This window comes from Taurulus bubalis (genome assembly GCF_910589615.1).
Source record: "Taurulus bubalis genome assembly, chromosome: 8".
NCBI lineage: Eukaryota > Metazoa > Chordata > Actinopteri > Perciformes > Cottidae > Taurulus > Taurulus bubalis.
In genome coordinates, this window is record NC_136596.1 from 17,784,000 (window position 1) to 17,797,619 (window position 13,620).

General features: G+C 39.7%; 1 protein-coding gene across 1 annotated transcript; it reads right to left on the reverse strand.

Annotated features, from left to right (window-relative positions):
• Positions 1-243: 243 nt before the first annotated feature.
• chfr (checkpoint with forkhead and ring finger domains, E3 ubiquitin protein ligase) lies at positions 244-9,994 on the reverse strand (the record flags this gene model as incomplete). The annotated part of the gene is made up of 17 exons (XM_079222532.1): positions 244-333; positions 1,062-1,134; positions 1,273-1,380; positions 1,462-1,549; positions 1,894-1,964; positions 2,910-2,993; positions 3,767-3,883; positions 4,124-4,326; positions 4,915-5,077; positions 5,765-5,919; positions 6,067-6,232; positions 7,527-7,610; positions 8,406-8,597; positions 8,698-8,757; positions 8,841-8,950; positions 9,054-9,153; positions 9,889-9,994. The coding sequence occupies 17 exons, from the start codon at positions 9,992-9,994 to the stop codon at positions 291-293; spliced, it is 1,923 nt and encodes a 640-aa protein (XP_079078658.1). The 3' UTR covers positions 244-290.
• Between the last annotated feature and the right edge of the window lie 3,626 nt (positions 9,995-13,620).

The following is a 13,620-nucleotide window of genomic DNA, read 5'->3' on the forward strand; positions in this document are numbered from 1 at the left end:
ATTTACATGGTGGCTGGTGTGAAATGCTCTTACTGTCAGTTTAAACCTTTAGTAAACACTGAACTTTTAGGCTATTGTGCATAGCAATATTTCACACAGCCCCTGTGTCAAGTAAGACTGGTTTCTATTGTAAATGGATAATGATTGTAATTTCTGCATTAAGTTATTGCATAACATCTGGAAGGCCTTTAGCTACAATGGACACAACAAAACTGAACAAGATTGTGTCTTAGAGATGCTCAGTTATCTTCATTTGACACTTAGGTGGAGACACAAACCACTCTGCTCCTTCAGCTCTTGAAACGTGTCTGCTCACATATGTGGTTGAATTTCCTGAAATTAAAATAAAGAAATCACATAAATTAAGATCTGCATATAAAAACACAAAACCAGGTCTTCAAACAGCAGACATGAGGGTCTATACGAGCTGGTTTATACAAGGGCTCCCTCTTGTGGTAAAATAACTAAACAACATGCACAGGGCTGACATGTCCGTCTAAAATATAGCCAGAACTATTTACAATAGATGTATGACTCAATAACCTGAAGAGTTAGTGGTAACATGGGACAAAAACATTTTATTGCAATGATATCACCAAGCTGGCTTGTCGAACATGCAATAAGGTTTGTCTTTTCAAAATAAATATCTGTAAATGGACAGTCTGTCGAAAGTATATTTAAAAGAAATGCTGCTCAGAATCTATTTTACAACTGTCCTTTCTTATTGATATACATATATTTTATAATTATAAATACATTTATATATTCATATGATGACCATGATGATTCTTGTTTGTGTGACTTTTGATGAATGAATGCGAGGGATCGGCTACTGTTTAACAAATATTATAGCAGAGAAGCAAGACAACATTATTTTGTAAATAAAGGAGAGCAGAAATATATTGTCTGCAACATTTTAAGATATGACGTTTTTCCATGAGGAAACATATCACTGCGGTCAATTTTGCAGTTTCACTGAAGACAGTTGAAAGCACAATTCTTCCGTATAACTCCTGACTCTAAATGTGTTTATGTGGTTCTTTATATGTAAAAAGACTTACACTGCATGATGCGCCTTCACCTGCGTACGACAGTTGCGTCCCCAGTAACAATCGGGACGAGATGTTACAGCAGCTGAAGAAAGAACATCCAATAAATGAATTACACTGATATAACATCAGCGCTTAGGATAAGGGCAATCTTATCCAAAAAACAACAATTTGTGTATAAAAGTCTGAAATGGCATCCCAAAAATATTTTGGTCTGTCTGACCTGGCAGTTCAGACGAAGGGATGTTCTGTCTGTACTCATAGGCCAACTCCTTGAAAGCTCGCAGGCCGCAGCAGAAGCACAGGATGGCATTGGGAGAGATACGGCAATCTGACAAGTCAAGGATATTACTTTCTCTTTATATGACAGTGTGGACTTCTAAGTACCATGGGTTTGGATCTGAAGACTCACCTGACGGATAGTAGTTTCCCTGCTGGAAGGCCTGCAAAGACACCTGGAGCAGATCTCTCCATGACTTCCCTCTGGAAGACAGGTAGTTCTGGTGGAAGGATGGGAATACACAAACAACAGCATCTTAACAATGAATGTATAGCAGGTAGGTGCAAACATGTTTTCAAGAATCTGACATTTAAAGCATGGGTTGTAAGTGGAGTCTACCGTTTTCTGGTATAAACTTTAGCAGATAAAGTTATTTTTTGTAATCTGGAGATCTTACTTATTATGACACAGATCCAAAGAGTAGTGTTTTAGAGCATCATGAATGTAAATACTCTTGGCAGCAGTTGGAATCAACTACCCATGTTATAAATAGTAAGCTCTACAAATTACCTAACCACCACGTAACGCATTTTAAGATACAAACAAATACAATTAACATCTTACCTGGAGGATCTCCGATTCATAGTTATTGTTGTTCAGCACACCATCCAGGCATTTATCTGTCAGATTGAGCTCTGGGAAAAAAAAATTTGAACTGTCAAACATTTAACAAACTACAACACTTAAAATAGCAGTACAGATACATCTGAGAAGCTGCAGATCCTTTCAAAAGTTTGGATTTGCCGGCCAAAAAAAGTTTGATTCCATTCAGTCAGAAGGCTAAATGGTGTTTTATGCATTTAGGTTGGAGAACATGGAGAACAAAATGCAGTTCAACCAGACTGATAACTGAAAAGGCAGAAAGAGACAAAGACATCTCTTAGCACCAGTTCAATAAGAATAGGAGAAACCACAAGTCATTGCTAAAAGGAGCTGGAAGCTCAGAATAAAAAAAAGTGAGCAGATTTAAACAGGTTCCTGTTCTCGTGTCAAGTGCACAATAATGCCTTTAGCACGCTGGAATTAACAGGCGTGTTGCATTAACAAAGCTGTTCTTTAAACTTCACAATAGAAAGAGACGGTTAGCATCGGGTCAACACTATGAGCTGAACATAGTACAGACTGACAGATCAGTTTTATACTATTCAATCCAACCACAGAAGGTAGTAACGCTTCATACACAGTTCAACAGTAATGTAGGTCGCCCTACATTACTGTTGAACTGTGTATGAAGCGTTTAAACTAAAACTGTATCTTGTTATTACATTATTATTACTTAAAGTGGGCTACCTACATTATGATGCACATTTAGTTCACACTTGTTCTAAAGCAACTACATTTATTCTGATGACATTTCTTTTACACAAATGTGCAGGAAAATGTGTGGGAAACACACTGCTTATAATTTGAGGCTGACAATCATTACAATAACAGATATTACATTTGGACACTATTTGGGAATCAGCCCCTTCAATTTAAGGCCCCCCCAAAAAAAATCCCTCATTGGTCGAAGCCTACTACCCAGCAATAAGTCCAAAGGTGGAGATCGCCTGGGGCTGTTTTCTGAAATGGATACATACCACTGAATCGAGCCAGACAGCCTTGACAGCCGATCCTCTGGCAACCCCAGTACATATGACAGAAAGGTCGCTGGCACAGCACACCTGTCAACACACAGCACATGATGCATGTAACATGAGGTGTATAATGGGGTTTGTACGACAATCCATACACATGAATGCATGGAAAAGTTACACAAGGCTTATATTATCTATGAGCCATTGAATACAAATAATAACTAATAATTTACAAAGTGCTTTGATGGACAAAGCAAAGCAAAATGACAACAAAAGCAGGATAAACTTATGACATATTTAAAACCTGATAATACAGAACAATAAAAACAATCGATCGTAAAGAATAAATCAATAAAGTAATAATCCTGAGGATCTATGGATCATTTCTGCTATATATTTTGGGGCCAGTCGTGCTTTACAAATGCAGGAAGTCAATGGAGGGATGCCAGGATTTGGGTTGATGGGGCGTTGTCTATTAAAACCAGCGAGAATGAGCTTGGCAGTCAGAATGACTAAACAACGGTTTGTCCTGAATTTGACTAATTGTTTTCCAAGTCTCAAACCTGCATAATACGTCACGATTTTCATGTCATATTAACTTAAATATAAATGCATGGTTCGAGACCCAAAGCACATCTTGTTTAGCTAAGCGTCACATGCGTTTCTGCGCCTACCCACTGCTCATCACTCAGCCGCTGCTAACAGGGGAGGAATAAAACCGACCGAGACGTGCACACGCGCGCACGCACACACACACACACACACACACACACACACACACACACACACACACACACACACACACACACACACACACACACACACACACACACACACACAGACTAACAAGAACCACTCACATTGTTGAGCAATAACCGGGTCGCTGTTGGGCTCGGCCCGTCTGTCTGGCATTGGCTGGAGGCAGCAAGTGCAGATGAGATGGCGGCCCTGAGGGAGGCAGCGGTACTCCTGAGAAGCTGCAGACAGGACAGGAGCAGAAAAAGGTTTTCGACGGGAGCCAAGACGTGAAGAAGTGTATCTTCTGTTGTGCTAAAGTGGGTTTTCAGATGCGTTTATCAATTACAGAACACTCTGTAAATCTTGCGTATAGCTATTGGTATTAGGATTATAACAAAACGCTGTACCCTGCAATTTGCCATTGAGTGACAAGTCAAACTTTAGCAACTGATCTTCCTCTATTATACACCCATAATCACCTGAGGGGATGGCAGAGGATGTTGAAGGCTGCTCCCCTGTGTGCGTTGCGGACCCCTCCTCAGTTGCCGGTTTGGGTGGAGGAGGTATAGACGGTGGAGCTGGCAGACAAGGAAGCCAGGAGTTGGAACCTGTAGCAAACCTGCAAATCTGACTGACCTCACTCCTGTAGCCAGGACACTGCCGGCACATCACCATAGGCTGACTGGGGACAAAAGAAAAGCATCCCATTGAGAAGTTATTTACTACTTTCATGGTATTCTCATGACATGGAGTAAATGTTTCTATTTTTTGTTTGTAAAGTGCATGAATACACACTTTGTGTGCATATTTATGGCCTTCTACAGATCTGTGATCTTTTCCACACCTTCTGATTACTCACATTCAGCTAAGGATTCTATATATTTCACTTCATATTGCTTTTTAGTCATTGCCTATGCAACATATGAGTTTAATATGTATCTAACAATGTTTCTCACATTGTTAAGTTCGTCAACGAAAACAACGGGAAAAATATTCCCATATAACAAAATCAAAAGGTAACCATAGAAAACAAGAACTTGATAACAAGAAAAATCATTAGATTATCTGCCACTTTAGCGTCTCTAAAGGACAAAAATGAGACTAAAAAGTATCTGACAAAAACTAGACTAAAAGGTCTTTTTGTATAAACTAAGAAAAATCAAATTAATTGATTTTTGTCAAATAATTCAGACTAAGATATAAAACAAAATCAAAGTCAGGTGCCAAAACTAACACTGGTTTCCTACAAATACAAACATTCAGACCGTACCCAATGTCTGAGGAGTCACTGTCATTGTCAGAATTGCCAAACAGGTAATCTGAACTGCCCTCCTCATCTGAGAAACAGCGCTCAACTTTTGGCTGCAACATGTCTTGAGTTATCTTGTTACGGCTTTTCATGCTCTTTAGGTCCTCATCACTGCGGGACTTTTCTGTGGGACAGACAGAGACACAAATACAAAGTCAGTTTCTAATACCATTTTGGAAATGAATCACGCTAAGCAGGTCTTGCTCCCATGCTATTCCTTCCCTCTTGTGTTAACCACTATCAGCCTTGGTGCAAAACAAAAACCTCAGATGACTTTTGCTGACAATTTTCAAGTGCTTGTTATGCAGTCAGCAGTCGGGCTCATCAACAGGGCCCGGGGCCCCCACTGACTGACTCTGTCACGCCCAGGACTATTTTTTCTTTCATCTTTCTTTTCTTTCTTCTTACCGGTAACACCCCTGCACACTTCGTATTTAAACACTCATGCCACTTAAAACACACACACACACACACACACACACACACACACACACACACACACACACACACACACACACACACACACACACACACACACACACACACACACACACACACATTAACGTTATCCGTTTGTCTGAGCACTTTATCTTATACTTAATTTAATACCCATTGCACTGTTGTCGTTGATTGTCTCGTCTAACGTCTCATGTCTAATGTATGCACCTTCCACCTAGAAAAATTCCTCGTTTGTGTAAACATTCCTGGCAAATAAACGGCTTCTGATGTAAGGCTATTTTTACATCCACTTACTGGCATTTTGGTGTGATAATTAAAAGGTGCTGTTAAAATGCTCTGTATCTGTGCAAACCTGGGTGCTGGATAAGGTAGGCCTCTACCAGGTTGTTGAGGATGTGGTTCTTACGAATCTTCTCCACAGGGCAGCGGCAGGTGGGGCAAAGAGAAGAGCGCTCCATCCAGCCTGAGTAGCAGGCAGCACAGAAGACATGCATGCAAGGCTGCAAGCTAAAGCAAAAACAGGAGACTTAGAATTTAACAAACTATTGCCATGTTGTAACATGCTGCATGTCTGCAAAGTGACTTACAAGTCCACAAAGTAGGGTTCAAGACCCACCCTCGGATATCTGTGCAGATGGGAGAATGAATTCTTACCTGACACAGTCATACAGCAGGTCTTGGCAAATAACACATGTCAGGCTCTCCTCCATCTTGTCCGTCTTAGTCACTTCCAGAGGTAGTTTAGACAAAAGACCTCCCTTAGTTGAACAGACCATTTCTGTGCTGGAGGTTTGTGGCAAGTCCAAATCATAATCTTTAACTGTAAACACAATAACGGTATATCAGTTCTACATTTAGTCCAAGTTGTCTGTGCTTGAGGTGGTAACACAAGTAAGTAAAGCTCTGGTGAGAGATAAGGAGCCCTATCTTATTTGTCCAAGTGAGAAATGGTAGGTCTTGGGCACACGGACTGTGTGGGCATCTCAAGCGCACCAGCTATTTTGGTTCATGTATGTGCAGCAGTGCAAAGTTACAAGGTGCTGGCTTAAAGGAATTTAAAGAGTGTGCCGATTAAAAAATACAGTCTCACCCAGTCACATCACTAGTCTCAAAGCTCGGACTCAAATTCAACAAATGTAAAATTGGCTTCTCCAAGAAATCATATCGTTATCTGGATGGTGCAGACGAGCATAAGGTCAAAGCTCAACACCACCAATCTGCCACCACAGGCATTTGCGGTGTTGAGCGTTGACCTTATGCTCGTGGTGTGGGGTTTTGACAGTTAATAAAGTACAATGATGAGAGAAGCAAGAAAATAAATAAAAATCTTTGGTGATATGATAAATACGACACTTTTTTCTTAATACTACTATATTTCACATTGTAAACAGTTACATCTTATCTTCAATGCGATAAAGCAGTTTTTGTAGCCTATTTTTTAAGTATGAAAGGAGGGCATGAAGCATAGTAAAAATTAGCTCCCGTAATCCGCTGTTTCACACATAATAAACCAGAATACCAAGTATTCTGAAGCAGTTTACTGTTATTTACAGGTGATTTCATGAAGGTAAACACAGTGGACGGCCATGCGTAATGGCACTCTTGTCAGAGGCTGCAAATCGAACAGTCCTGCTGCCTTCTAATGGCTACAGGGATTTAATGAATTGAAGGAGAAGCTCCTCATACAGAATAAAGCAGCTGTGTGGACAAGATACAATAAAATACAGTAAGAATCAACCAGATTATATGATAAAGGCAGACTGCTTACTGATGTTCCTGCTTTAACCACATTAAACTACATGTTATGTTGCAGATTTAATTGTATCTACTGGCTGGGGAGTGATTTAATTAACATAGTTCATTTGCATTTTAAGCATTATTTTGTCATTTCTGTGCATATACTCCAAGTATTTAGTTTTCTCTTGTTAAATCCCTAATGTGGTAGCTGGATTACGCTAAAAACAGATGTGGTTCTGAGATACCTAAAATATCACAGACACAACTGTCAGGAAACGATCAGAGCGCTGCTTGTACTAGTCGCCTCAAAAATAGGACCCAAAATCGAATGTGAGGAATCAAGGAAAACCAGGTCAATCTCAAATCAAAGAATTTACTGTAATCAGTTTTCCTCTTCTTGCTTTGTGGCTCCATGTTGTCCATGTCTTTTTCCTGTGCTGGGGCAGCATCTTCAGCCTGGTCTGATAATATGGAGGGAAAGGAGATTAGGATCAAATAATGCTTCCATTACTTCACACGGCTTGTTCTGACGTGATTAGACGCTGGAAGAATGGAGTCGAAGATATTTAGACAAGAGGTTGCTTCACAACCAAGCGCTACAACGCTCAACAAAGGATCCTTAGTCCTCCATTTAATAAGTATATTGGCCCACGAGACAAGTTGCCAGTCACTGATCTTAGTTCAATGAAATATTTGTCATTTTGTAGGTAATTAGCCAGAGAAGCATGTCCCAATGTCACGTAAATTATACAATTAAAAGTTTTTAAAGGTTGGGAACAGTGGATAGAAATGACTAATAATCAATTGACTAACATCAGCAGGTCTGTTTACATCAATGACTGATCTGAGGGTTCATTCAGAAGAAGAGTCCCAGCTCTGCCTCTGTCTGCTGCTCTAACACCCTGGGACTCCACCACCTATCACGCACAAACAATACAGGGCGGGGCGGGGCAGAATAAATGTAACCACACAAGCTGAAATGATGTTACTAAAGTTATATTATTATCATTTCAAATGCTATGAAATATCATGATGTTATTTTCAGGCCACATCAAGCACTCTTTATACTGTTGTTACTAGTGCCTTTAAAGGAGTAGTTTATCATTTTGGGAAATCTGCTTGTGTGCTTTCTTTACGGAAGACCAATAACACTAATATCTGTCCGTTAAATATGAAGCTACAGTGATGCAGAGTTCATTTCCAGAGGGACCGCTGATAATCAGGCCTCTTCAGTAGTGCGTTAGCAGATAACCTACCAGAAGCAGGACAGGCTGTGGTTGCCACGGGGCCAGAAGTGGTCGGGCTCCCGATACAGAAGTGGGACGTAGAGGTGGAGGGCTGAGGAGCCTCCACAGTTGGATCACGAGAAGCCTTTGGGAGCATTAAAGGCTCCACAGAGAGCGACATCTCTGAAGGTGGAATAGGACTGTGGGCTGACCCCTCCATGTCTGAAGTTTGGATACAGGGTGGGGGTAAGTAACTCACAGCTTTGGAATAAAAGTACTTACATTCAACAAAAGAGTTGTGGGGAATCACCTGGCTACTTACCATAACTATGTTCTGAATTAGCATGCTCCATTTGGATTGCATGGTAAACGTAGGCAATGTCTACAGGGTGACAAGAGAAGATGTTATCCGTCTTTCCTTCTTATAAATTCATATAAACATTATTGGCTAAAAAATGAACTCACTTTGTTCTGGTTCACTTTTCCTGTAGACAAAGTAGATGACATCGCCGGTCTGTAGCATGTGAGTTTGCTTCTTGACCAGTTTGGACATGTTGATCACTGTACCATTAGTGCTACAGAACATACAGACAAACATGCAATTGGACATGTCACTGTACACTGTAAAAAGTGTTGTGCTTTTCTGAAATATGGTTTGTTTAATTTAATTTCTGGTACCTTGTGTCTTCAAGCCACACCAGCCCTGAGCTTTCATCTTGCACAATCTTGCAGTGCTCCCCTGATACCAGTTTGTTGGCTGGGAAGGACAGATAACATCCTGGCAGCAAAAATAATAAAACACCACGATGAAAATACAGAGTAGACATGATACCAATTACTTTGGCTTTCCAAGATAGAATCTACTTAATGAACGTCTCAGCCTTTTAGTGCCCCTTTTGGGGGATTTATCCCCCCCCCCTCTAACTATTTAGCCATTCTTGTTAATATGGTAATATAGTTTTACATCTTTAGCCTATATATTAAAATAAACAGGATGAAAATTCAAACTAATTCCATTGAGATTCACCTGAAACTGGCTTCCATGGACATTTCATTTGAACCCTTTTATTTCCCAGACATATGCGGACCAATTAAGAGCTAGTCGCTTTGCATTGCAAAAATGTAGACACCAAAAGCTCTCAACAACAAAGAGACATAGGGGGAAATATAGGCCTAACCTTTTCTTGAGCAAAAGCCCATACACAAAAAAAACTACTTAATATTCTGCACACATGTGCTCAATGGACGCCTTTTGTTATCATCACAAGGGGCTGTCTAAGTTTGGTGCACTAAAGAAGGCTTTGTGTTTAAGGGGGAGGTTTTTAAGGGCTCCAGACACTGACAGCAACGTCTATGCTACAGACAGGGCTGTTTTGTGAATAGACGTCCCGACATCTTGAGCTTTTGTAGCGGTTAAAACATTCTAAAAGTTTTAAGACATGATTGAAGGTGAATGTATATTATTACACATCTTTATTGCCCATTCCATAATACGTTCCATGTAGAAATTAACCTTTTTTCCTGCCAACTGTGCATTCCCTGTTGAAAAGCAGGATAGTTTCACTGGAGTCCACTTTCACAAGTTTTCCCCATGGTCGTCCTCTTTGATAACAGTCCATCTTCAAATGTTTTCTCTACAAGAAACAATGAGAAAACAAGTTAGGCTCGTGGTAGCAGAGAGAAAGTGAATTTACACATCAGTGTGACGTTTTTGTGGAGGCTATGCTGGTGAAATCAAAACCCGCTGCGACATTTGACTAAGAAACTAAGATGACACTTACGAAACCAAAAGTCGTTTTTGTTGCAAGCCAGATGGATTTTGAATTTCAGATTCCAATTAAATTAAATTAAATTAAATCAAATGTATGAAGGGTTTAGTTAGTTTTTAAGTCCAAAAAGTTTGTTTAAGCCAAGGGTCTACATTTTATTTGTAATCCAGTGCTCTGGATATATAAAGTTTTATGTATGCCGATTTCACAAGTGAAGTTAATCGATTCATTAAACAATATTAACAACGTTGGGCTGGATACACACCTTGCCAAATAAACAAGACTTAATTAAACTGAATAAGTTGTTATTTCAGTTCTGCTAAGTCTGCTAACAAGACCTAAGCTAGCGAACTAGTTAACCTAGACGTCCTAGTCGCTTACTAGCTCAGATATCAATACTGATATCTAGATGGAAGTTACTTCAATCGTCAGCTATACATTTCGCAAAATGTTTTACGAACCACCTGCTGTGGGATTTCATCACCTAAACTAAAGTGTACACACACAACTTCGGTCAATAATAACACTGAGCTAACGCAACTGCTAACATTAGCAGCCAAGCGCACAGTGTATCCAGGAGAAGCATCGGGAGCATTACAGCAACAACCGGAAAAGCCAGTAACGTCACACTGGTCTCGTGTCTAAAACGGTCACTTTACCGTTAAACGCGTAGTTTGCTGTCCCGGTAGCTCGGTGTAAAACAGCTTCTTCTCTTCATATTCCAGCTACTCACAACAAGATACACTTCCTGCCCAGCTCGCGGCTGACGTTATGCCGTCATCAGCTGATGGAGGAGGGGCTTGGTGCGCTCAGTACTGAACACACTGGGACATATTGGACCAAAGTGTCACAAGCTGAACTTCATGAAAACACATATTTGGGGGCTCAAGTGCACGTGCAACTTGCTGTTATTGCATCCAGTGGTGAATGAAGTATTCAGTTCCTATTACTTCAGTAAAAGTACTAATACTACACTTTGAAAAGACACATAGGCCTTGATGCTATCTGCACTGAAAATGTTACTTCAAGCAAAAGTATAATCAGTTTTAAGTATTAGAAATAAAGGTACTTAATGCAGAAAAATGCCTCATGTGACTGTCATTATTACTAGTATTAAGTACATTATCACTATATTATTTTTACTGATACATTAATATAAAAGCAACATTTTAGTTTGTTCATTAATGTGTTGATTATTTTCTCCATTAATTGACTGCTGCCAATCCATTTTCTGCCAATAGTGGCCTGAAAAGAAGAGACTCAAGTAAGGTACAAGTATATCAAACTTATACTTAAGCAGTAAAGTACTTGAGTAAATGTACTTAGTTATGTTTCATCAGTGATTGTACGAGACAAGTTAATGCTCGAAAATAAAGAAAGTGTTTGGAAAATAATACATTTACCATTACCATAACCATTGCATTCAAAATGAAGTAGTACTTTAGTAATTTAGTACATGCTCATAATGTAAGTATAGGTTTTCGTGGTTACACGTTCACTTCCCTATGTGGATTACCTTATCAAAAAATGAAAATATGATTTAATAAACTCATTTAGCCTTTTTTTTTGTGCTGCATTTGGACTTAAAAAAAAACATATTGGACTGATAAGGGCATTATTCTCTCTCTGCAGCTATTGCCTACCAAAGCCTCGCCTCCACTTTGGATCGGTCTGAATTCAAAGAAGTGATGAGAAGGAGTTGAGGCTGAACTTTAGTCTTTGGCATAAATTGGTCTGGATAAAGGTATCATGCAAATATATAAAATGCAAATGTGAATGCAGTTGTAGCGCTAATTTGAGGAAATTGAGGGGGAAATAAGTATACATTTTTCAAGTTTGTGTCAATTTTATTTCACAATCACTTATAATATTTAAGAATAAACACATCAGCTCCTGTAAGTTAATGGGGAGGTTGGAAGAAGAGACACATGAGGTGGTCAGAGTGAGAGAGGTAACGGTGTGGGTGGTTGTGGATGAGAGCGAGGGGTGGGGGTGAGTAGGGGCTCTTGACATTGCCTCTCCTGTGGGGATGCTTAGGCTTAGTCATTTGGTCATGTTTGCCACAAGCACACCAGTTGTCCCATGAGGCAACAACCCCCATGAGGTCAAAACAGTTCGCTCATGCGGGGAAGGCTCCCTTGCACATGGGAGTGACAATCTCTGCAAGTTACAGCCAAAACTCAGGTACATCTTCCTCAATGTACTCTGCAACCTCAAGGACTTCCTGAAGACCCTTCAGGTATACTGCAGAGTGGGCAGCATCCCTGCCACATGCAGCTTGTGGAGCAACAGGATAATGCAATCTGGAGAAAAGCTGCTGCTTGAGTGTTGCATCCACAGCATTTCTCACAGGGGCCGACGGCCCGTGAAGTTCTGTCCGGATCCGCCACATGCTTCTCTGCCTCTGTCATATCATCGCTATTGAGGAAATTGATGATTATTCCCTCTGAAGCTGCTCCTTCAACAAGGTGGCATCCTTACAGGGATTTTGTTCAGACTCTCTCTGGCAGTGTCTGAGCAGCATAGTGAGGAAGGTGCCATCCCATTCAATTAAATTTATTTTGTATTGCCCAAAATCACAAATCACACATTTTTCAGGGCTTTACAATCTACACATACGACATCCTCAGTCCTCAGACCGTCATCAGTGACTGATGAAGAAAACACAATTGACTTTTCATAATCACGACAAAGAAAAATCGGGCAACAGCAAGAGTTGCATTGAAAGATAAATGTTTTCAGCTTTAGCACAGCATCCATTCAATGTCCCTGGATGTCATTTGAGTCCATTTGTAGCTCTTTATATGGTCATATCCAGAAAATCTATCTGTATTAGATTACTAATTCACACACCATTTAAATCATATTCACAATTGGAATGTGACAGCTCAAGTAAATCAAGGGTCTATATCCAAAGAAAGTACAGTTTTGAGGTCCTTGGACTTACTTGAGTATTTCCATTTGATGCTACTTATATGATACTCAACTACACTTTTTTATTCCATGATATTTATCTGACAGATGTTGTTAATTATGTAGTTTTGTATCAGCTTTCTGTACATCGAGACAAATCCAATCTTTTTAGGCTGTGGCCTATAATAAAAAAACAATGTGTAGTTGAGGCCCCTTGTAGTATTTCGGTTGTAAAAACCTATTTCCCTTCTAAACTTCTCAGATGGTTTCATTTGAGCTGTTTGAGGTGGGAAAAGGTCAAATTGCAGACAAAGAACTTAACTGTTCAATTTAATTTAATTGTCATCTAATTCAATATTTGTTAAGATATTATATGTGTGTGTAGTGTGAAGGGACTTCATCTGACAGTTTACTTAATTGTGAAACTCTGCTCTGTAAACTGATAAATAAATGAGCCTTGTAATATTGTATGTGGATAAATCTTTTGTCATGTTAAAATACCAATTTAGTTTCTAACCTATCTTTACATATATTGTTTTACGTCATACTTATTCATATATAAA